This window comes from Malurus melanocephalus, unplaced genomic scaffold (assembly GCF_030028575.1).
Source record: "Malurus melanocephalus ecotype Western Australia unplaced genomic scaffold, MMel_1.1 scaffold_39, whole genome shotgun sequence".
In the NCBI taxonomy this organism is placed as follows: Eukaryota; Metazoa; Chordata; class Aves; order Passeriformes; family Maluridae; genus Malurus; species Malurus melanocephalus.
Window position 1 is genome coordinate 1,408,582 of NW_026623271.1, and position 22,751 is coordinate 1,431,332.

The window sequence follows — 22,751 nt, forward strand, 5'->3', positions numbered from 1 at the left end:
TTTCTTTAAAAGGCCAGATGTAAGAGAATAGTGCAAGCACTATTAAACAATGAGTCACARCTCCCATCGATGTGAGTTTGAACGGCAATGGTGCACCCTAATTTATGAATTTGTGCAGGCATTGATGGAGTATGTATGGGAAAAATTACCATCTGGAGATAAGGTCAAAAGTAAATGAGCCATTTCAGAAAGCAAGGAAAGAATGTCCCAAGCACTGCAGTCTATTCGTTGTTTTATGCTATTTTGGAACTAGAACTAAAACTTAAACTGTTTCTGTGCAGAAGAAAATATATGTGGATTAGATCATTGTAGGCAGCAGAGTTTCCAGAGTAGGCTCAGGGTCAAGTGTGAATTGAGTTATTATTTTAGAAATTTGATGGTCTAAGTGTATCTCCCACCCCTCCACCTACTCCATCAATACAGTTTTAACAAATGTTATCTACAGTCCCATTTTTCCCCCATGACTCCCATTCTCCAGCTTAGTCATACTGACATTTCAGGCTATGGGGTGGGTTAGCTGGGATTCCATAGCCAAGGAGCATTTGGTATGTGTGAAACAAAGTGCATCAGCCAGTTACACATAAGCATAGAAACTCACATCTGTGAAGTTAAAAATGTATATCACTGTTTTGCTAGACAGGTGAATCACTAAATTTGCCATTTTAATAAGCCTTGCACATCCAGACTTCTTTTTCTATGAAATCACCTGAAATTTTAAAATACAAAATGATAGTAAAAAAAGGCTTCCTTTAACACCAACCTGTATCTGAAATTTCATCAGATTTGCATCCAGGGCATTCTTCACTGGAAGCTCTTCAAAATACAATCTAATCTCTCTTTTTTTCTCAGCTACYTTCAATTTCAGAAAACTGATCTTTTCATCCATTACTTGCATCTTAATATCTCCATTTTTACACAACATCTCTCGCCTGTTTACTTTTTCATATAAAAGGCTTAGTTCTTCTTCTCGTTCTCTGAGCAATTGACCACTGAAATAAGGCCAAAATTAAAAGATAATTTAAAAAATATTACTTATATTCAGTGTATTCCGTTTGAGAATATAACAAGTGTTTTAAGAGATAATTATAATCTGGGAAAATGTACAAAGCTTTCACAAATATTATTTTAATCTAATGACAGCATTTTAAATAAGTAACAAAATAATTGCAATGTGAAAATCAGAGAACAAACTCTTGGAAATGTTACTCTTGTCTCTCACATAACTTTTAAGGTCTTCCRGCCTTCCACAGCATTTAAAAATGGATTAAGATCAGAGATTTAGATAATCTGCATTTTTATACCTTACCTGCGCACAATCTACAAACAGGAGGAGGCTACAAGTTCTCAAGGTGTTCTGTAGCCAAGCTACCATAATTTTTGAATAATAGTTCTGAAGAATGAGCATGATCAYCACTGGAGAAACATCTACATAATGCAAAGCAGCACTGGCAGTGCAGTGAGGCAGATTTGTCAGTGGAACATTGCAGTGCCACAGACATTTAGCATTCCTAATGAGGAGTGCTCATAAGCTGAAAAATATTGTTACTTTGTGAACGTCAAAATTAAACACTACCTTAGATCAAACTTACAAATGTACCTCTCATTTTTTCGCTGAACAGCCCTTTCATTATTTTTACGTAGCTGCAAAATTTCCTCTTCCATGAGTGTSGCTGTAGTGGTCAGTCTGTCAACATTCAAATACTTTTCCTTTTCTTTATTCTCTAGCATCTCTTGYTCAACTTTGCAATAATCCCTTCTGAGCAACTCTGTCGCTCTCTCATTCTTTTTAATCTTCAGATACACATCCTGCAATTTTCTTTAACATAACAGAAATGTGGGAGTGTTTTTAGTTCTTTTAATTTGAAACCAATTTCAGCAATTAAAAGCAGAGCTTAGATTTATTTCTCAAGCACACAAAGGCTCCTCTATGTCTCTACTTCACAGAAGCATAACAAGAAGGAAGACTCTCTGAGAGGAGTTTTCCTTTGCAAGCTCTTTCCAGTGTAAGAAGAAATKGATTCTGGCACAAGAAAAATGCTATATAGGGAACACTGCACTGCAGTTCTTTTCTTCTCTACTAGGTAACCCAAGTACCTATAAAAAATAAAGTTCAAGAGCAGAAGCATAAGCAGTGATGAAAAGTCTTAATGTGTAGAAATCCTGCCCTTCTATTTAAAGAACATTTTAAAAACTTTGTGGTTGCAACTCAAAGCTCTCCAAATTTTTTGTTTATAAAAAAATGTGTTGCAACATTAACACAAGAAAGAAAATTATCAGATTGCTGATTCGACAGATATAAAAAAAAAATACATAGTGGAAGATTAGTGACAAGGTCAMATGAAAATGAAGAACAGATCTCATAATTTCCAGCAGTCTTGTTGATCAGTGGATGACWGTCCTTTACTTAAAAGACAGATTCTTGTCAGCACATGGACCATTCTCTTGCTCACAACACGGAACTTAAGAGTGCTGCATTTCATCTGTGGTAAGTATCACTTCTGGATCGAGACACATTATCTACACTGGGAAGATATTCACAACAACATACAAAAGAGGTAGTGAAAGGAGAAGCACAGTCTCCTGTTAAAATATAGACCTGCAGATGAAATATCTGGGATTCATCATTAGGCTGTTGAATTGCTGTATTCAGGGCAGGGAGATGCATTCTTTCATTTCGCTCACATATACAGAACTTTGAGTACCTCAGGGTATTATTGAATTCAATTAAACTTCTGTAAGTCAAGATTCAGAATTAAAGTATGACAGTATTGCAGAAATGYAACGTGTTTGAAATATTTTCTGAAAATTTGTGTTTCTTGGACTGATAATTTGTATAGGTTACAGTGAAGTCAATGAGACTGATACTAAAGCCTGCTACTGGGATAAATGATATTTTTCATAGGCAAGACAGTTACTGAAAATTCAATATCTGACTAGTTTTAAATCTAGGTTTGCAGAGACCAAAATATCTGTTGGATCTGTACTAAGTAGGGTCATCTATAATAATTATGTATTTCTGATATCTATACAATATTTATGAGTTATTAGCCATTTATTCCTCTACTTTCCTCAACTGGGAAAGCCTCAAAAATTTTACCCCAAAATGTCAGCTTGTACATCTTGATAAAATCACTTCAATCACTGAAGTTCCACTTCTTTTTTAGCTGTCTCCAGCATGACTTTGAATTCAAACTATTAGGAGATCCACAATAAATAGYTGGTGTATTCTCTCTCTGATTGAGCAATTTTTTTGGCACCAAATACTGAAGTTTTGGGAAAGTCAGGTTATTTTTAACTACTCAGTTTTGGTTTTCCTGTTTTGTTTACACAGTTGGCTATTCAGTGTCTCCCYACTTGCCCAAGTACTGATTTTCAAGGCATTATAATTCCATCTATATTTAAGAATATCATCACTAGAATTGCAAAAAGATAGAAAAAGGTATCCCCACAAAATATTTTTCTAGGAAAAAAGAGTCACAAGCATCAGCTGTTCTGCCTCATTTTCTTTGTTGTGAATGTAACCTTTCATTTTTTCTAAGATTGCTTTGAAATTGAAACCACATTTTATCTGAAATAAATATTATCCAATAAACTTCAATGTGAGTTTGAACTAAAATCCCCAATTTGTTCTAATTTAATAATTAGCCACATTCCTAGCTAGTGACTCATTTAAAAGTCCCATATGCCACTTCATTGGGGAATCATATGTGTCAGACCTCTTTTTCTCTAAGGTCAGCAAACAGGAGTGCAACAGTGATGCCCACACTGAATGCAACAATGATAACAGTAAAAAAGGAGAGATCCAAGAGCTGTGATATAAAAGATGGGAAAGTGAGGGAGTTGTCAAACTTCAAAAGTGCTTTCTTGTCAAGCAGTGATGCCCAAGCTAGTTGTGAAGTGTTAGTGGGATAAGAAATTGGAACAGATTATGGAGAGGTGTTGCTAAATGTTTTTGTTTTAATCAGATTTTTAAAATCAGGATAATAACTATCATGGATGATATGGGCATAATTGAAGATGGAATAGATTTCCCCCTAAGATTTTTTCCAATCTTACATTTCTATAATTGTGAACTACCATGTACTTTAAACTCACCTTTCCTTGGCTACAACAATATTCCTTAAATTTTGTATTTGATTTTCTAGTAATTTTACCCGGTTTTCAGCCTCCTTTGCTTTACACTGAGCAATACCCATCAACTCTATACATTTATCCTTTTCAGCTTGCATAACATCATATATTCTAGCAACTGCTTGAAGTCTAAAGAAATGAGATGAGTGAAAGAAACAATTATTAGACTTTTATGTGTATATTATTTGGATAAAAGTTGCTTTAGAAGACCTTTTTTATATTGCTATTATTTTCTTACTCTTTTTGGATTTCTCTTTTCATCTTTTTACAGGTGATTAGTTCACGATCCTTTCTTTTTAGTTCCTTAGTAACACTTTGGAGGTGAATCTGAAATGTAAATAGAATTTAGTGAGTACTTGAGATATATTGAAGAAATGTCCCCAGTAAACTACTCAGAACAACTCTTAGATGAGGAAGACAGTGAGGGGACATTATTATAAGAAATGTTTCTAATTATAATGAAATTTTTTTATTACAACAAAATAAAACAGCACAGTTTTTCCATTTATATTAAGCTTACAATGACCACGAGTAACGTAGATAATTTGATGCTGTATCTTAAATGCTTGGTTCCCTGTATCTGGGATTCAGCTGTTTCTACTGATCAGCCTGTCAATTCTATCACTATATAATTGTTTGGCATATGAACCATTGAAATTGTACCTTYACAAACAAAAAATCTTTTTTTACTCAATTCTGACTTTAAGCAATCACTGATGTGTGAGCAGAATGTACACTTGGATTCTGTTAAGMCTCTGGATATTTTTATTCCAGTTGGGTTCAGTCCTCAATAGCCTGGGCCATCAATCTTAAATGGACAGGTGTTTTCTCCCCTCCCACTGGTATCAGGAGGAGATTGGTATTAGGGAAAGCTGATGGATGATGGGTTGCAACTTTGGGGTTGTCTCCRTGTTCCTGAATTTGTATTGTTATATTTGTTTTATTTGTTTATGGGCTGATTTTTATTCAGGGTACAAAGTCAGACTTGTTTGTTAATTTTTAAAGACAAGTCAGAGTTTCCCAGGATGGTAGAAGGGTATCTTATCTAAATTATCTGAATAGACATACATTTTGGAAACATAAATACCTTGTTCCCATATAGCGATTTGGTATTTAGTAAATTCTGTGTGACATCATGCAATGCCAGCAAAATGTGGGCAGCAAATGCAATGAGTAGTCATAGGCAAAGTTTTCTTTCCCTCTTTCTCTAAACCAATATAATTATTTATGCTTTCAAATGTAACAGGAAAATAGAAATTTCTGTGTCTCCTTGGAATGAGCAGTAGTTCAGTTTATCTTCTAAAGTCCATACAWTTGTAAAATAAATCACACAGTTTTACTTCTGAGAATCTCAGGGGAGTTTATGTGTTTTTCTGTCACCTTTCAAACTGTTCATTTTATTCCATAGGCTTGAAAGAAAAATCAAAGACTCTCAGAATCACAGAATATGCTGATTTGGAAGAGACCCACAAGAATCATCAAGTCCAACTCCTGGCCCTGCACAGCACTATCCCCAAGAATCACCTCATGTGCCTGAGAGCATTGTCCAAACGCTTCTTGAACTCTGTCAGGCTGGTGCTGTGACCACTTTCCTGGGGAGCTGTTCCAGTGCCCAACCACCCTCCAGATGAAGAACCTTTTTCTAATACCCAACCTAAACCTCCCCTGACACAGCTTCAGACCATTCCCTCAGGTCCTGTCCCTGCTCACCACAGAGCAGAGRTCAGTGCTRTCCCTCCTCTTGCCCTCACAAGGAAGTYGTAAATGCAATGAGGCCTYYCCTAAATCTSCTCCAGGCTGAACAAACTAAGTGAACCTCAGTCGCTCCTCATACRGCTTCCCCTCAAGGCCCTTCACCATCTTTGCCCTCCTCTGGGAACTCTCTAAATGTCSTTTTAAATACCTTGTTTCAATTATGGAGTGATATTTTAATACACTGCACCACGGCACTACAAATTGACAATAAAACACCACAGTACTGTGAGCTTCTGSTGTTCTGATGGAGCTTCAAAGCTAGGGTGGGAAATAGTTCACAGTGCTCCCAACACTGGTAATTTAGTTTCTCCCTCCACCAGCTTGTGCTTTTGAACAGTCTTCCAAATACGTCATTTTTTACCTTGGCTTTCTGAGCATTCCTGCATTTCATTTGCTTCTCATTAGCTCTGACTGAAGTCAGATGTGTAAGTGCAGATAACTCATTTCTCCATTTTTCCTGCTCTTTGAAAAGCAAGCGTTCTTTAGCAATGCATTCCTCTAACACGCGGGCATCYGCATCTGATATCATTTCCTAAAGAAGATTAAATTTAAATACTAATGCAACAATGTGTCAGTTGGCAAACCCAAAGTTGGAAATACTTCGGGTTTATCTGCAATGTAAACAAATATACAGACTACATAGATTTAAAATAATAATAAATTATTGTTTTAAAACACCATGCAAAATCCCTGTAATAATATTTCAAAACATGTTATCACCTAGGAGCATTTCTGTTCCTCAGTCTAACATCAGGTATTGTCCATTAAACAGAATGAGTCTTTATAGCTATATAAACCTTAAATAAGTTTGGTGTCAGGTCTTCAGGAGGAGGTGAATGGAAGCTTCCTAGGCTCCATTGACTGCATGTCTGTCTGTGGCACACAAACTTACACATCCCAAAGACTGATGTGCAGGTACTGAACACATATGTATCCAAATACAAGCTGAATYTCACCTGATAATGTTAATGAATTCCAACAAAACACATAAAGAAAATGAATATAAGGGTGAGAACACRAGGAGGTTTGATGTTAAGAATGTGTGTCTGAAATAGATAGCTTCTTATAAAGTCATTTGTGTAGTGGCAAGTACTGATGCTTTTGTAAGGCAGACATCTGCATTTCCACACTCTGTATGGCTGTGCTGAGTACAGATAGACATCCATAAATGACACAACMATGAAGATGAAAAATGATAATGTACAAATGCTAAATTTTTATTGTTGCAATAAGATACAGTTCCTTATTCAAAGGAAATCTATAACAATATGTTTCTAGCTGCAGTGTCATTATTGACATTCAGAAAGACTTTTAAACTAATAAGCGGATTTGCTTTCTACCTTCTAGGCTATGGCCAGTAACACAAAAAAATGTTTTCAAAAATGAAAGACAAGTGGTCTTTAAAACTGAACAAATACCACATTTTCTCACCAGAAAACTGCAGCTAGAAATTCCTATTATTTTTTTTCAAACAGTCCCATTATTATCATGATAGAAAACCAACAGTTAAAATGAAAAGCAGGACTCAGCACCTGTTCAGCTAAACCTCTCTTGATYGTTTCGATTTCATCCTGCAGGTCTCGTCGTCTTTCTAATAATATTGCATTGGCTTTTGCATTAACTTCTGCCTACAAAAATAAACCAAGCACAGAGTGATGCAAACAAAAAATGAGGAAAATGTAAAATGCAGATACCCTATTAGAAGTAGCGACTCAAATTAAGAAATTAATTGTCTTTCCTGTTATAATAGCTAGCACAAGAATGCTTCATTGAGTAGACTTCCTCAGCAACTTATTGAAGTAAACAAACAAATACATCAGGCTAACTATGCAGGCATACGTTGCCTCTCTGTAGTTGATGGGGAGAAACATTTGTGATAGGACAAGGGGTATTAATTTTAAAATAAAAGAGGGACAATTAGATTTTGTTCAACAAGGTTAGTGAAACACTGACACAGGTTGCCCAGAGAGGTGGTTCATGCCCCATCCCTGGAAACATCCAAGGAAARGTTGGACTGAGCTCTGACTGAYCTGATCTAGATAAAGGTGTCCCTGCCTGTTGCAGGGGTTTGGACCAAATGACCTTTAAAGGTCCCTTCCAACCTAAATGATTCTATGATTCAATGATTCTAATTGCAAATCTGTAATTCATATGGGTGGGAAAAATGTTACATTTGACAACACACTTGGAAAATATTCAAAGATAATACACACGACCCTGTAAYATCTTGCTCAGATCTCAACCAGATGTTAGAGTTCAAAACACTACAAATCAATACTGAGAAGTAGATKTTTTGCACTTGTGATTTTCACTTCACTGATAACATCATAAAATTAAATGCTGTTCACTTGTATTAAGGGAAAGGGAAACAAGAGACACAGTAAAGGTCAAACTGGGGAGTTGCAGCTGCCAGTTCYGAGATTTCATTTAACTTAGGTTTACTAAAAGGTTAGTAAAGTCTGTCCTATGAAAGTGACTTTCTCTCATCATGGGAGCAAAAATAGTTTTTCTGTGGAGCATATATTAGTTACCACTTCTTCTGTGTAAACGCAAAAAGCTCATATAAACATCTTTAATCCATTAAGAACTTTTATTCACATAAGACAGGGCTAAACTTAGGCACTTTTGGCTGTCTCTGGGTTGGCCTGACCAAAGAGAAGGCCCACATGGAGAGGAGCAGCAGTTCTGCTCTGGGCTGGCGACAGTGGGACCAGCAGTTCTCTTTCACACACAATGTCGGTGTTTAGCAATAGCTGACCTTTCACAACTTATTAACGGGAAAAAAACACATTTGAAAAAAGTGCTCTTGTAATTTCCTTATTCTACAAACCAGTCATTCTGCACTTAGCATATGATTCAAAAAGGGGAAATTTGGGGAACCACACTGATGTACTGCTCCTTCTGAAATCACATATTTAAACAATTAATTCTTGTGATTTTTTTCACTTTTAATCCMAATCAATAAATGTAAATTTGGGGTTTTAAGTTAAAGAAATTTTATCTGCTTAAAATATTTTTTAAATTTTTTTGCTAGGTGTGCTCCTGAGTATTATAAAATAAAAGTTGTTCCAATATAGCAAAAGCCAAGCAGAATCAAACTCCCCACTTGACTCTTCCTTACTGCACTACTGCATTTGAATTGGCCATGCTGTAGAGGAGCAGCGGCTTAATATTTGAATATTTGCTCTTCTAACAGTGCCAGAAAAGGAATCAGAAAAAACACTGATCACAGGAGAATGGCCTAAAACAACTCTATTGCTGTGGCCTGTTTGCATTAGAGTAGTATCCTGGAGCTGCTGGAGGAAAATACTGATTAGAATTCTACTTCTGTCTCTCGTGGCAATCCCTTTCCCCTACTCATCATGCTATTTGTAAGATGCAAACAAGGCCTTGTCCTTTCACAGTGTGAAGGAATTGGACTGGGATGGGTTTGGATCTCACCCCGGACTGTGAACTCTAACMACAGCTGCTGGTGAGTTATGGCATTTGATTTTAGCAATAAATGTTTTAGAACAATTGTAGTTCTTCATCCAGGAATATTTCTTCGATGGGAACACAAGAAAAAATACCATCTCCCAGATTCTCTTAGCTGATATTAAACAGAAACTCTTTAAGCTTTAAGATCAAAGTATYGAATATGAGTCAGCCCTTTAATCATTATTTCAGGAAATTCAATCAAAACTTTGTTGTGTAGTTATAAAGCTTTCCTCCCTTCTCCCAGGTGAGCTTATATTACTAGGTRATACCCATGTGAATTGAGGAGGAATTTCAAGGGAAACAAAAAAAATAYTGTTTAACAAGATTAAATATTATCAAGTAATACTTGGAGCTGTTTAAAGAGCAAAGCTAATTATGTATAAGTTTTAATATMATATAGTTATTTTTTAAATCTTTACAATGATGTAAGACTTTTCTCCCCTGAATTGCTTAGAAGGACCAAGAAAAATTTCAAGGACAATGTTAAGGTAGGAAACATCAACTCCTGTGAAAAAATATTTACCTGACTAAACAAGATTAATTTTATATGACTCAGAATCTAGACTAAGCARGGAGCAAGTATGGGAGAAAACATATATAAGAAAGAGAGAATTAAATAAGTCTTCTTCCTTTTCCCCTTATAGGGCTGTGAYAAGAAAATTTACAATCTTTATGAACAATGCATTCATACAGACCTCAAATTTGAGCCTTTTATGCTTTGCCTTATCTCCTTCCAAGGAATCAAAAATCTCTTGCAGTTGTAACTCCAACTTTTTTAAATTTTTCAGTTCTTTATCTTTCTGTGTTTGATGGTGACTGAGATTATCSTGTCGCTTTTTGTTCTCCAAGGCATATTTATTTAAATTATTTTCCAGAATTTGTCTATATARATAGACACAGAATTTTAGAAACAGATAACTTAATCAAGACATATATGTAAACAGRTATGACTGTTTTAGTGGGTTTGCAGTACCTCATCATTATGGATCAACAGCAAGACAAACYTGTAAACTACTGACAAAAATTATCWAAAAAGGCAGYATTTTTATAACTTTAATCAATTACAATACCCTAATTATGTCAATGAAGTCTCACAGTCTGTTCTAAACATGTTAAAAATTTCAGGGACATATAGGAAGAAGGAAACACATATTTTAGTATGAGGGAACATTTCAAAGTAAGATGACATGGGCCTTTAATACAAAACTTGAAAGGCAAAAGCATTGTTGCTGAGCATATGGCCAGCATTRCAACTATACCTCTGCCTCTGCAAAGAAGGAATCATTTGAATCTTGCCTTTAACCTAACAGTTTATTTTACCTTGCCAATTAATATAAAATCATAATTGAAGGGARTATAAAAAAGATGATTAACCGATCCCCACTGAAATTCAGGAGACGTGAGTGCAGACATCTGTGATCCTCATTTGAAAATGAAAATACTGACATACTTTTTTCTYCAAAGAACTTCACTTTCAGTGGGTTACACAGAAAAAAAAAATAGAGAAACCCTCTATAATATTTCACTTTTCAGAGCAAAATCTCATAGGATTTTATCAAATGCATATGCTTTTTGATGTTCTTCTTCAAGCCAGATCCTAGATTCCAGATACCAGATTTTTATGTAAAAATTTCTGAAGTCAAGACCAAGCCTGTTCATTTCTAATCTGCACTGGTTGCAGCATAAAACTTGAAAATAGAAGCAATACAAGAGAAAAAAAAATAGACTTTTGAGAACAGAGAATTATTCACTCTTTCCACATGGCTCATGTCTCTAACCTGTCTGATAGGATGGCTAATTCCTTTTCTGTGCTGATTTCTAGTAATTTTGTCAAAGTAATGTGTTCTCGTTCATTGTTTTCTATCAAAGTTTTTCTCTCTTCCAATTCCTTCATTACATTGTCTCTTTCTTGCAAAATCTCTTCAGTCCTTCTTTCAGCAGCTTTCAGGATTTTAGTCAATTCTTCTATTTGGTCATTAAGGGCTTCATTCTTCTTCTCTGCATCTCTGTGGATGTATTTTAACAAAGCAGTAAGGGTTAAATTTTCCACATGCATATTTAAAAGACAAAAAGTAAGTTGTCAGTTTTTGTGGACACACAAAATAATTTCACAACAATATATGTTTGAAAGCAGACAGCAAAAACCTTCAAACTCCAATATAGTCCAGCAATAAAATTGCAGATAACCATGGGGCTAAGTGACAGCTCAGCACCATGACAGTATCAAAAACAGTCCTAGTAAACTGATTTCTRGCAACATTACTAGATACATGGGTATGACACTTCTAAATATTCTTCCTAAGACTGTTATGTTCTGTTATGTGATACAAATATACTAATTTAAATATTTAATTAATAGCAATCTGCATTATGTAGGTTTCAGAAATTGCTTCTCTGTAACACTATAGGGCAAACTTCTTAGATTTGTGATGGCAGAGTTACAATAAGCAGTGCGGAAAATGTTGAAGAAAATCATCATACAAGTTTTAAACTTGWGAAATTTTACATAGTCAAGAAGTTTCTGTATAACAATAGGGACTGGAAGCAGGAGACACAAAAACTTCTGCATAACCCTGTGCACAAACAAGGTACRAAACCCATCACTCATCTGGATGGCATTTGGACTGCTGGGATCTGTGAGTGACCAGACTGAAAGTGCTCTGTGCTCATTTGATTTTACACTTGCAGAAAACAGCACATGCTTCTTCAGAGAAGAAAAACCCCAGCTACACAAGAGAGAGAAATAAAAGGCTGCTAGCTGGCTTAMATTTCCCCAATGAAGTACTAGAGATGCAATTCATGTCAGGACCTTATAGCAAGGCACCTGTGATTCAAAAACTGATACAGGACCAAGGGAAACTGGCTTTGTAGCTCAAGCCACACTGTCAGCTGTGGAAGTGTCAGTTTAAATGTTGACCCTAATTTTAATCAACAACTATCCTCAATCATTTCTGTAACCAAGGGATGAGAAGAACTCGTACATACATATATATGTATACTCATGCATATAGAATTATTTATTAAAAACATACATTTTTTTCTGACTCAACTTCTCAGTTTCTTTTGCAAGTTGCTTTGGAACACCAAGGATCCTAACTAGCTCAGCCTAGTGACAAAACAGAAASATGTGATTAATAGCCTCAAAAGCTGATGCATATTCATAGAAGTAATATTGACTTAGAATTGCTGTGAAAATCATTAGGAAACATATTTTTTAATTACTTGAGTTTGTCCCAGGGAATTGTAGCTGCTACTTTTGAAACAAAACATTCAYATTTATGATTTTAGTATGCCTCCAAGATAAAAACTCTGCTTGAATATTATTAATCCATCTTATTGTCCTATTTATAYTATGGACAGAAGTAGACCCAGGTATGTTTTTAATTGTCAGCAAAAATCTGTATTAGCTGAAATCTGAGCTACTTACAATAACACAACACAGCTAAGATGTCTTCATAGAAACAACTTTTTAATCAAAACCGTGACCATTATTATTTCCTAAAGGAGTAATAAGGATATGGCACAGCAGCATATTTCATGCCTGTTGAAAAATGGTCTAAAATTTAATGTAATGACATAATGAATTTGGAATGACAATCAACATCCCAAAGTCTCACTGCTCCTTTGGACAAAACATGTATCCATATATACACACACACACACACACACACTTAGATACATAGGCACAATTAATTTTGTGTTACTTTTAAATAAGTCTGCATCTCCTGAAGCTTTTCCATTTCTTCCTCATCTGTCAATATAAGCTTTTCCTTGGATGAAATAGCTTCTTTTATTGAATCAATTTCTGCTTTCCTCTGGATCACTTCTTCACTGAGCTCATCACAACTTTCTTTCAACTGTTTAATTGCATCATTTTCCTTTAAAAGTAAAAGAYCAGATTAATTGTATTTTCCCTCTTACATTTGCAGGCTTCTGATAATACAGACTCACATTGAAAGATGATGTTTAGTGGCAAGATACGGAATGGATTTTTTTTTACCAGATGTGTGTTCCTTCCATCAATACTAACAGAATTTTATTTCCAACAAAGCCACATATATTCCTCAGAATTTATGACTGCAAATGTATTTTTCATGTTCACATCCTAGAACCAAAAATCTGCAGCTATCTTTAAATGTAGTATCTATTTGCTGAATATAGTAAATACGTTCTTAAGTAAACAAAAAATCCAGATTTTTTTCTGAATCAGTTATTTATTACTTACCCAAGAGTTATCAAAATTGAATGATATAATATAGCCTATAAAATCTTCTTCTTTTAAAAATCTATTTTTCTATGTATTCTATTTTAAATAAACTCTAGAAATACACTGTGAAAAAAAATTCAGTGATRTTTTATATGTTAGCTAACAGAACATAAAATATTGCTTTTCTCATGTTTTGTATTTACCTCTTCTTTTAGAGCTCTTTCATATTCATTTTCCAGAAGACCTTTTTCTTCTCGCAAACTACAGTAAAAATCAAAGCAGAGCTAAATGTATTATAATATAATAATCATTACTTGGTATAAATGGTAAGGAAATATGAAAGCCTATCCTGTGTTATACTAAAATTCATAGTGAATTATCATGAAAGGTGCTCAGATTTAAAGGAAGTTTGCTTACTGGTAACTAGGGGTCCTGAAAGACTGGGTATATATATAYAGAGGTGCACACATCCTTTTTTCTATGGTGCACACATCCAAATATTTGAGCYTGATTTCCCTTAGTCTGACCACCACCTGCAGGGGTGCATTGCTGCCTCACTTACCCTTGCCTTTTACTAGTGGCACCCTACCCCCACATTTCCTYCCAACCTCAGAAAACAAAATGTTAACATGGAAGGGTGACAAAAGGAAAGAGGAGGTGGGTAATAAACRGCCACAAAGACATCACATATCAAAGAAAGTGCAGTTGCTATGAGAAACCTTCTTCTTCCTTTGAATGTTTTCACATACACATTTACTCTTCAGACAACTGTAAGTGAAGCTCCTCAAATCTGGACTGGATCCTGGAAAAAAAATCCTGAAAAGTGGCAGGGGTTATAAGCTAAGTCAAAGGGGTATGGTAGAAAACTTAATTGAATAGGTGATCTTAATCTAYAGCCAACACTAAATTGTAATTTAATTTCAGGCAACAATAGGGACAGATGTTAAATAAGTGAAGAAGGAGGAAAAGGAAAAATAGGAAAGCTCTTAGATCTTGTAAGTGTTCAGTAACACAGCCATGAGAAAGRTGAAGGAATGATTATAAAAAGAGAGCTCAACCAACAAGCTTGTTGGGTTTACAATAGGGAGCTYCTTGGTGGCAGGTAGGTAAATACTGTCAAATACAAAACAGTTATCTGTACTGAAGGTTTATCTCTACATCCCCAGGGCATGTTTGGGGCTGGTCTGTACCTAGAGTAGGTAAATGGGCTCCAACAATCTGTCTGCCAGCACAGCCAAACTGAACTTAACTGAGTCCCTGTGCCATTCACTGGGAACAAGGAGGCAGTTTCTTGCAATGTTATTAGTACCTACAATGACATTATAGAGTCTCAAGCTATAAAGGAGTWAAAATTGCAGCTTAAAGAATCAGCTTCAGTGCTTAAATATTTGTTTATAACAGCAGCGGGAGGATGTGCTGGTCGAGTTTTGTTGAGACTCAGGGCAGTCTGGTGGAATAAATAATTCTTTAAATTAGGGAGTCATTAAGAGAACAGGACAAACTTCCATACAATAGTTGTGGCACTTGGAGCTATAAACTACAGCAAGGGACTCCTGGGCAGCCCCACACCTCAAAGCAGCTATTACAGTTACCTCATAAGGGGGCTGAAACAGCAAAGATACAGCTAGCTGATTGCTATTTCTTTTTTTTTTCTTCTGAAACCTTCCAGCAGCAGCGTAAGACTTTGCATGGTGGTGATGGTTCAGGTTTCAGAAAGTGTGTGGTCATGGGAAGGGAGAGAAGTCTCCCAGCAGCCAGCCTCATGGAAGACCATCCCTAGGACCTTATACTCACCCCTTTAGCAGTGTTGATTTAAGGTTCCCTCCCCCATTCCACCACTCCCACCCTCATCTTTCTAATATTTGAATTCTCCAATAAAAGGAGTGAAACTTATACCTGGAAGTCTCAGACAACACATTTCCAGTTACGGAAAGGAAACAGTGAAAAAAAGAGAACTGGGTTGGTGGTGTTGCAATATAAACAAAACAAAACAAAACAACACTCCCCCCATGAAGAAGCAGCTCTGGTTCAGATGAAGAGCAAAGAGAAAATAAACACAAAGTAGATGCTGTTGATATACAACATGTATGATATTTGTATGGGCAGAGTAAAAGTATGCCTCTGGAGGGACTAGTAAAGTCTAAAAACTTATTTGAATGCCTATGTTTGAACACTCACAGAGTGAACAAGTTTGCAAAACAAAATCTTTTAAKGAAAAAAGTTGAATTTAAATCAATCTTCCCCCCAAATTGATAAAATTAATTTAAAAAAAAATCCAAAATTCAAAAATAATATTCCAAACACATTTTAGAAGTACTCCTAGTTGAACTCCTAGGGACTGGCATAACCACACTAAGGATAATGAGTGTCTACTTTGCACAAATGCCCATAATACTTTGACTGCCACAAAATATTATTWAATAAGTCCTGTGCAAAATGATTAAAGAGGTACTGCATGGCTTGTGGTCAGTCCGTGCTGTGCCCTCTTTCATATCACGCTGGACGATCAAAAGAGCAATACCAAAGATCAGGAGTGAGAGCAAAGTTGACACTGTTTTCATTTTGTCACATTCCTCACTCATGAGGACAGATTCCTATGGAACCCTTCCAGTTTCACAACAAAGACTTTTCCATCCACCAAAAGTAAAATGATTTGAACACCTCATTTTCTGTGACATAAACAAAGGCAACAGTGAATGGTGAGAAACAAGTTACCTWAATAACTGGCAGACCAACTATTTCCACACAAAAGCCAGTGGAAGTGTGAAAAGAAAAGAAATGGGTAAAAAGAAAGAAGTTAAATCTCTCCGTTTTGAGCAATGAGTTTGATCCAGCTGCCCATACCTGGAAGTCAGACAGGCAGCCCTACATTAACATGCTTTACTGTCAGGGATAAAAACTGGGACCTACAAAGGGCAGGTCATGTGATATCACAGGTGACGGTTTTAGGGTGACATAAGTTGAAGATAATATATTTCTCTCTGTCTACTCTAAAGGGGAGGCAGAATGATTAACACACATTTAGGAATCAAATAAGATTTTTCAAAGAATTTAAATTTAGTGTCTGATTTCATAGATGAACACAGAAGCTTAATGTAAGATAAACAAAGCAATTCTGGTCTTTCCATTTAGCATTTGAATCTTTTCATCTGTGATATATAGATATCAGCCTCATGACTGTTTTACTTGGTCATCAATCACAACAGCAAAAAAACAGCTGCAACTGGCATTAGCATTTGAATTTCCCATTATTTTATAGCTCTTCTTTGATGCATGTATTTTTCAACATCATGTGGATTTAATTATTATTATTATTATTATACCTCTAATGATACACAAAATGAAAAGAAGATAAAACCCTTAAGTTAAAGCATTCATGTGTGCAAATGTTTCTAACATTGGCGTTCATATTTTCATGAAGCCTAATAACAGTACTGTATATGAAAAGCCATCACGGATGCAGGTGTAATGAGTCAAAAAAGGGCAGCTGGAAAACTGGGCCATTAATAAAAAYACATTCCAGATTTTTCCCTGAGAGATGTTTACAGCTGCAAGTTGACACAGAAATAAAAAAATAATATTAAGATGGAGAGATTAAGAAATGTAGTGGGAGTTGTCAACAAAGGYCCATTTCACTTCCTCAGCTCACAAAGTAATCACAAAGCTGTTATCATCGAAAAGTCCCATCATACAAGAAAATGACCTCCTTCACTCCTTCCTTTACTCGGTCTTRTTGCTTGGAAATCCAAAGAAGGTGCTCAGCACCTCACAACTAAAATCCAGTGACTACAGGTAAATGTTATCACAGCTGACAAGCTGCCGGCATGAGCTTCCTGTAAGGCTCTGAGCTATAATTAGTTTGTAGGTACCAGAAAATGCAATCACAAGACCAGCTGATAACAACTTCAGCTGTGACTCAATTTATTTTACTTAAGGGCTGCAATTCTTTGCTAGAGAAGCTATGGACACAGGCTTMACTTTTCACTTTTTAATTATTGAGTGACATACAGAAATTATTACAAGTATCAAAAGAGTTCTTCAATCTTGACTTGCATGCAATTCACAGAGGACTTCASTAAAGAGCCATTTTGTTACCTGCASAAATAGCTAAGAGAGATGGAGATTGGACCTAGGCTTTAAAATAAAATTGTTTTCAAGCATCAGGCAACTTCAGTCTCAAAAGGTGTTGTTATAGGTAAATTTAGTACAAGTTAATTGCTTACTTTTGAACGTATTCTTTAGATGATAGATTTAATATCTATTATATCTCAACAATAAACTATTGTTGATACCATTGTATAATAAAGAAAAGCAGCTCTTCTTTATTTTGTCTCACAAACCAGAACTCCAAGAATCACATGAACGTTAAAATGAAATGTCTCCTCAAACCAGAACAAATCCTTGCTGATCACACTGATTCTTTCCTTCTTGTTCTCCTAATTTGCTTTTTTTGGTCTATATTCTTACTTCCTGAGGCTTCTTATCAATTGCATGAAGAAATTTTACATCTCTGAATGCAATTTTAGCAGAACTAAGTGTAGATCMCTTTTTCCTTTTACTTTATTACCCTTGCCAACTAATTATTGAGAGGAAGAATACTCCCAGAGTCAGCTCTGACTTTGGGATAGTGGCCCAAGCCTTATAAGCTCAGTAAAATCTTCCAACCCTTGCTCTCCCACTGTGCTGAGCTCTTGGGCAGACACACTAACAATGAGCCCAGTRCATCCATATGGCAGAACAGGCCACAAACTGGAAGAGGAGGCACATGCCTACAGTGGGAACACACTCCAGCCTTGCAGTCACCCTCAGGGTGACTTCCCTGTCTGCTGAAAGGTCAGAAGTATTCAGAGATGCTTCTGAATACCTCATGTACCTATTCWAGCTATTAAAAATGTCACACAATTCCTGAAAACCTGACAATACTAYAATGTTGAAAGCAATTTAAATTTATTCAGGGAATGTTGACTATTCACTGGAACAATAAAGAATTAAAACAGAAGATAAAATATTACCTTCAGCTGTTAGGACAGGTCTAAGAGAAAAAGTGTTTACAAAAACAAACAAATAGGAAATTTAAAAGGGATAGAAGAGAATGGAATATTAGGAAACCTCAAGACTTTTGCTGATATTATGGCATATCCATATGACTCCTCAAGAGAGAGCCTTCATTGTTGCCTGATGTGAATTTGAGTGCAAAAAGGTGCTAAGTACTCTTAGCTATCAGAGGAAGTGAATTGAGGCAGGAAACAAAGGCATCAGAGATAAGAGGGATGCTTCAGAGAAAAAAGGGGTTACAGAACCAGGGAAATAAGATTAGATTTCTCACTTTCCRTCCAGCAGTAGGTCTGAGCAGACATTCTAAAAAATGACAAAACAGTAGGTAATAGACATAKATAAACCTTTCAAAACCTTTCATGGAACTGTCCATGTTCCCTGCCTGCTATACATACAAAAGTAAATAAACAACATGCTTGTTTTCAGACTGAACAGCCATTAGTCATAATTCCCAAAGAGAAATTTACTTGTAAGTGCCAAGCACAGCTGGGACTGTATTAACACAGTTGGACAACAAGGGAAACTCTGTTCCAGAGAGATCAAGGGCCAAGAGAGGCTGGACCATGACTTTTTATCCTGRGAAATTAAGGAAACCAAGCAGTGACCTATCAGTAAACTTCTAATACCTTTGATGTAGCTTCCCTTCTCCTCTSTGACACTGTGCGTGCACACAGATAATTTCAGAAAATGTTGCTTTAATCTYTGGATAAAAGCAGCAGGCATATAGATCTTCATTGTACATCAGTGTTACTGTTAGATCATCTTCTTCTCACAACTCTATTTCAGATATTCATTTTCACTGTCTTTCACAGGCATCAAACCCATCCCTTCTTTACAAATATGTACTYACACCCATTATCTGTTTTTCTTCATAGTCCATTTCTCATTTCCCCGCTACATTCACTCACCCACTCCTCACACATACTGTACTCATTCATTCTACATTATTTCAAATCAAAAGCCCTATAATTTCTCAARTATTTCTGGAATTTCTCTCCCAATAAGCAATTCACACATAACCAAGGCACATCCTTTTAACTCCCCAACCACAACGCACATAAGATCCGATGCTAACAACAGGCACAAAACAGATTCCAGACAAGGAAGAACTAAGCAATCTCTCCAGTTTGAAAAACCAACAAATTAAAGGGGGAAGGGGTTCTACAAAAGAGACCTATCAAACCATCCTGCAGCAGTGAAAATGAAGACAGGATCAGATGCACATTGTCCTATCCAAGAGAAGAACCACAGGACACCGAATGAAGCTGTAGGAGTCAGGTTAAAAAAAGCAAGRAGGTGTCAGTTCTTACGTAGTTAATCTGTGGAACTCATCACCCAGCATGTTGCAATGTCAGAAGTTTGTTCTGGAGGAGACGGGAGAAGTTCAAAGGAATAGAGGTCAAGTGAGGATTCCCAAATACAGAGGACTGTATTTGGCTCATGAAATCCCCACATCACAAGTGGCTGGGGCTGCACTTTTGKTCTCCATTAAATAATGCACCTCATGGACCTCTGTTCAGACTATACAGCTGGGTTTGAGCCCAGGCAATACATAAGTTTCTTATTACAGTAAAAGAACCCTTTTTATAGTATGACCGACCCAAAAARTGGATTTTTAATCTGCAAGATACTCAGTTCATATATAAAAATCAATCCAGTAAATGTGCAAGGGTAATTGAAATAATGCCTAAAACTGCATTTTGTATAGAAKAGAATTCTTCTTTTGACTAGAGGTAGAAAATAGAGAATGGGAAAATATGATTCCCTAAACATACTAATCCTCATAAATTTTTGAAAAAGTGATGCAAAATCAGTGAAAAATGTTCATTAGATATGAGGACAAATGGTTAAAAAGCATGATACTTTTGAAGACCTCATTTCTGAACTGCTTGGAAATWGCAATAAATTCTGTGTTTAATAATTATTTCAGGAAATTTCATGTCTCTTAGTTATCTCATAGCAAATAATTTTTTCCAGATGCTTCCCATGTTTCTTTCCCACTCCCAGTTTGCTCAAGTTTCTTTTCCTCTTAGAGCAAACATTTGGCTCCAAAAAACAACAAAAAAAAAAAATCAAGAAAGAATTGCCAGAAAAATCTGCTCCATGCAGTGTGTAGTGTGTTCCTGTTTTTCTTGCAGAATTATAATCTTAACTGCTGAGATGCTGACATTGCATGTTTGTATTTATACACACACACACCAATGACATTATGGCTGGATCAAAGATGGGTAAAAAATAACAAGCCCCCCCAAAATAAAAATCTGAGTTCATCTGCCAATCTGAGTTCATCTGCCAATCTGAGTTCAGCACATATTTTCACAAATGCAATAGTTTGTAATTTTACTATGAAGTATGCAGATAATTGAAATGTATACAATACCAAGCTTATTCTGGAGTGTTTCCCTTATATAGAAATGTTAAGATTTCACTTATTTCACAGCAAATTTATCATTTTTCTGACACTGGAATATACAAGTACTTCTCCCACTCTGAATACCTGAATAGAAAAACTTTAATATACTGTGCTACCAATGTTAAAAATAGCATTGGGTCTRTTTATGACATTGGTCCATAAAATCCAAGCCAACAGGTCTCTGAGACTTTAAACATTTGTATTGAAGGTGTCCTAGATTAGAATTGTTCATGTGAACTTTGTCTACCTAAATATTATTCGTGCAATGTAATAAATTTTAAACAGCATTTCAAAGGACACCATGCCATGTTCTAAATTTAAAACTATCYACAAATCTCACACATGGTAAATTTATTTGTCACTGAAATGTTGCTGTTACTGGGGAAAGTTTGTAGCAATTTGTTTAACAACAGCCATCAAGAAATCTGTCCATGTAAGATATAAAGGAGATTGGATTTTATTCCATGTTATCACCTTTCTACATTAACGATCATAAAATTAGCAGCATTTGACCACTTTCACCTACCATTCCACCTTCACCCGATTTTCATACACTCTTCCTCTAATAGCATTGTATTCACTTCGGCAGCTGAGAAGYTGTTTCCTTATTTGGTAACTTTCGCTGGAGGTTCCTTCGGGGAACTGTTCTGCTTCTTCCTGTTCACGTCGTTCCAGTTCTGCTCTCAGGCGTTCAGCTTCCTGCAACAGCCGGGTCTCAGATTCCTGTAAACTATATTAAATAGACAAATYTAGAATTTCAGTGAGAAGCAAAAGTTTGTGTTTATTCTTCTTTACATAACTATAATATTTCATTCAAGGTTTTCAAGATGAGATGGAATTAAGATCTGAATAATCTTGTCTGACCTCCTAGCTGACCCTGCCTTGGGCAGGAGGTTGGACTTCCTGAGTTCTGTTCAAACTTGAATCATCCTTTGATGCCATGAGAGCAGTGGAATCTGGTCTCAGAGGGGTTTTTTTGTGCATACCTACACTTGGAGTGAGATTCAACTCATCTAATTTTAACCAGATGATAGACTGTTAGTCTAATTTATCTGTCTAACAGTTCCTAGACACAAATGAAGAGACAGGGAATCCAATTTATCCTAAGTGCCAAAGCCTACATCTGATTCAGTGTGGGGACCTACAATAGCAAAGTATTCACCAGGACAAGGCCCAGTCTGACCCATATGACAAATCTAAGTTCTTAATAAATACCAGGACATTTATCCAGTAATGAGTTACATCTTGCTACTGCTGTAGTGCTACCAGGATCTGAAATAACTSAAAATACATTTTTGGACATCTGTGGAAGCCTGTAGATCAATGATCAGTGATCTGATCTGACTTATATCACCCAAGACTAGCTCCACRGAAATAACAAACTAGCTCCTGGCAGTGTCAGGAGACTGGTACTCATATTTAAGAACCTATGTGGTGATAGCTGAAAAAAATCCTAAAGGCTGTTAGTAAAATACATTGATTATTATGGAAAACTCTTTAAGGGAACTACAGTATGAAAATTCTGTATGCATATACAATGCACCACACATAAACCTATGCTTTATGCTAWAGAAATCATTGTGTATGCATTCTCAATATTACTTCATTATAACTTTTATATTATGGTATACTAAAATAAGTAACAAATTATATAGAAGAATAAAAAACTCTATCACTTGCCTTTTATTAATTAAAAACATAGTGCAATTTATT

The 22,751-nt window shown here is 35.9% G+C and overlaps 1 protein-coding gene across 1 annotated transcript in view; it reads right to left on the minus strand.

Moving 5' to 3' along the window:
- The window catches only part of CCDC146 (coiled-coil domain containing 146), a 65,156-nt gene that overhangs the window by 8,483 nt on the left and 33,922 nt on the right, over window positions 1–22,751 (minus strand). Inside the window, exons 4-15 of the mRNA XM_057364482.1 lie at window positions 21,565–21,768; window positions 13,774–13,831; window positions 13,068–13,241; window positions 12,396–12,469; window positions 11,142–11,369; window positions 10,059–10,245; window positions 7,419–7,514; window positions 6,248–6,418; window positions 4,370–4,458; window positions 4,096–4,260; window positions 1,598–1,816; window positions 761–989 (exon numbers count right to left, since the gene is read on the minus strand). Coding sequence (XP_057220465.1) covers window positions 761–989; window positions 1,598–1,816; window positions 4,096–4,260; window positions 4,370–4,458; window positions 6,248–6,418; window positions 7,419–7,514; window positions 10,059–10,245; window positions 11,142–11,369; window positions 12,396–12,469; window positions 13,068–13,241; window positions 13,774–13,831; window positions 21,565–21,768 — 1,894 coding nt within the window. The remainder of the gene's footprint in view (window positions 1–760; window positions 990–1,597; window positions 1,817–4,095; window positions 4,261–4,369; window positions 4,459–6,247; window positions 6,419–7,418; window positions 7,515–10,058; window positions 10,246–11,141; window positions 11,370–12,395; window positions 12,470–13,067; window positions 13,242–13,773; window positions 13,832–21,564; window positions 21,769–22,751) is intronic.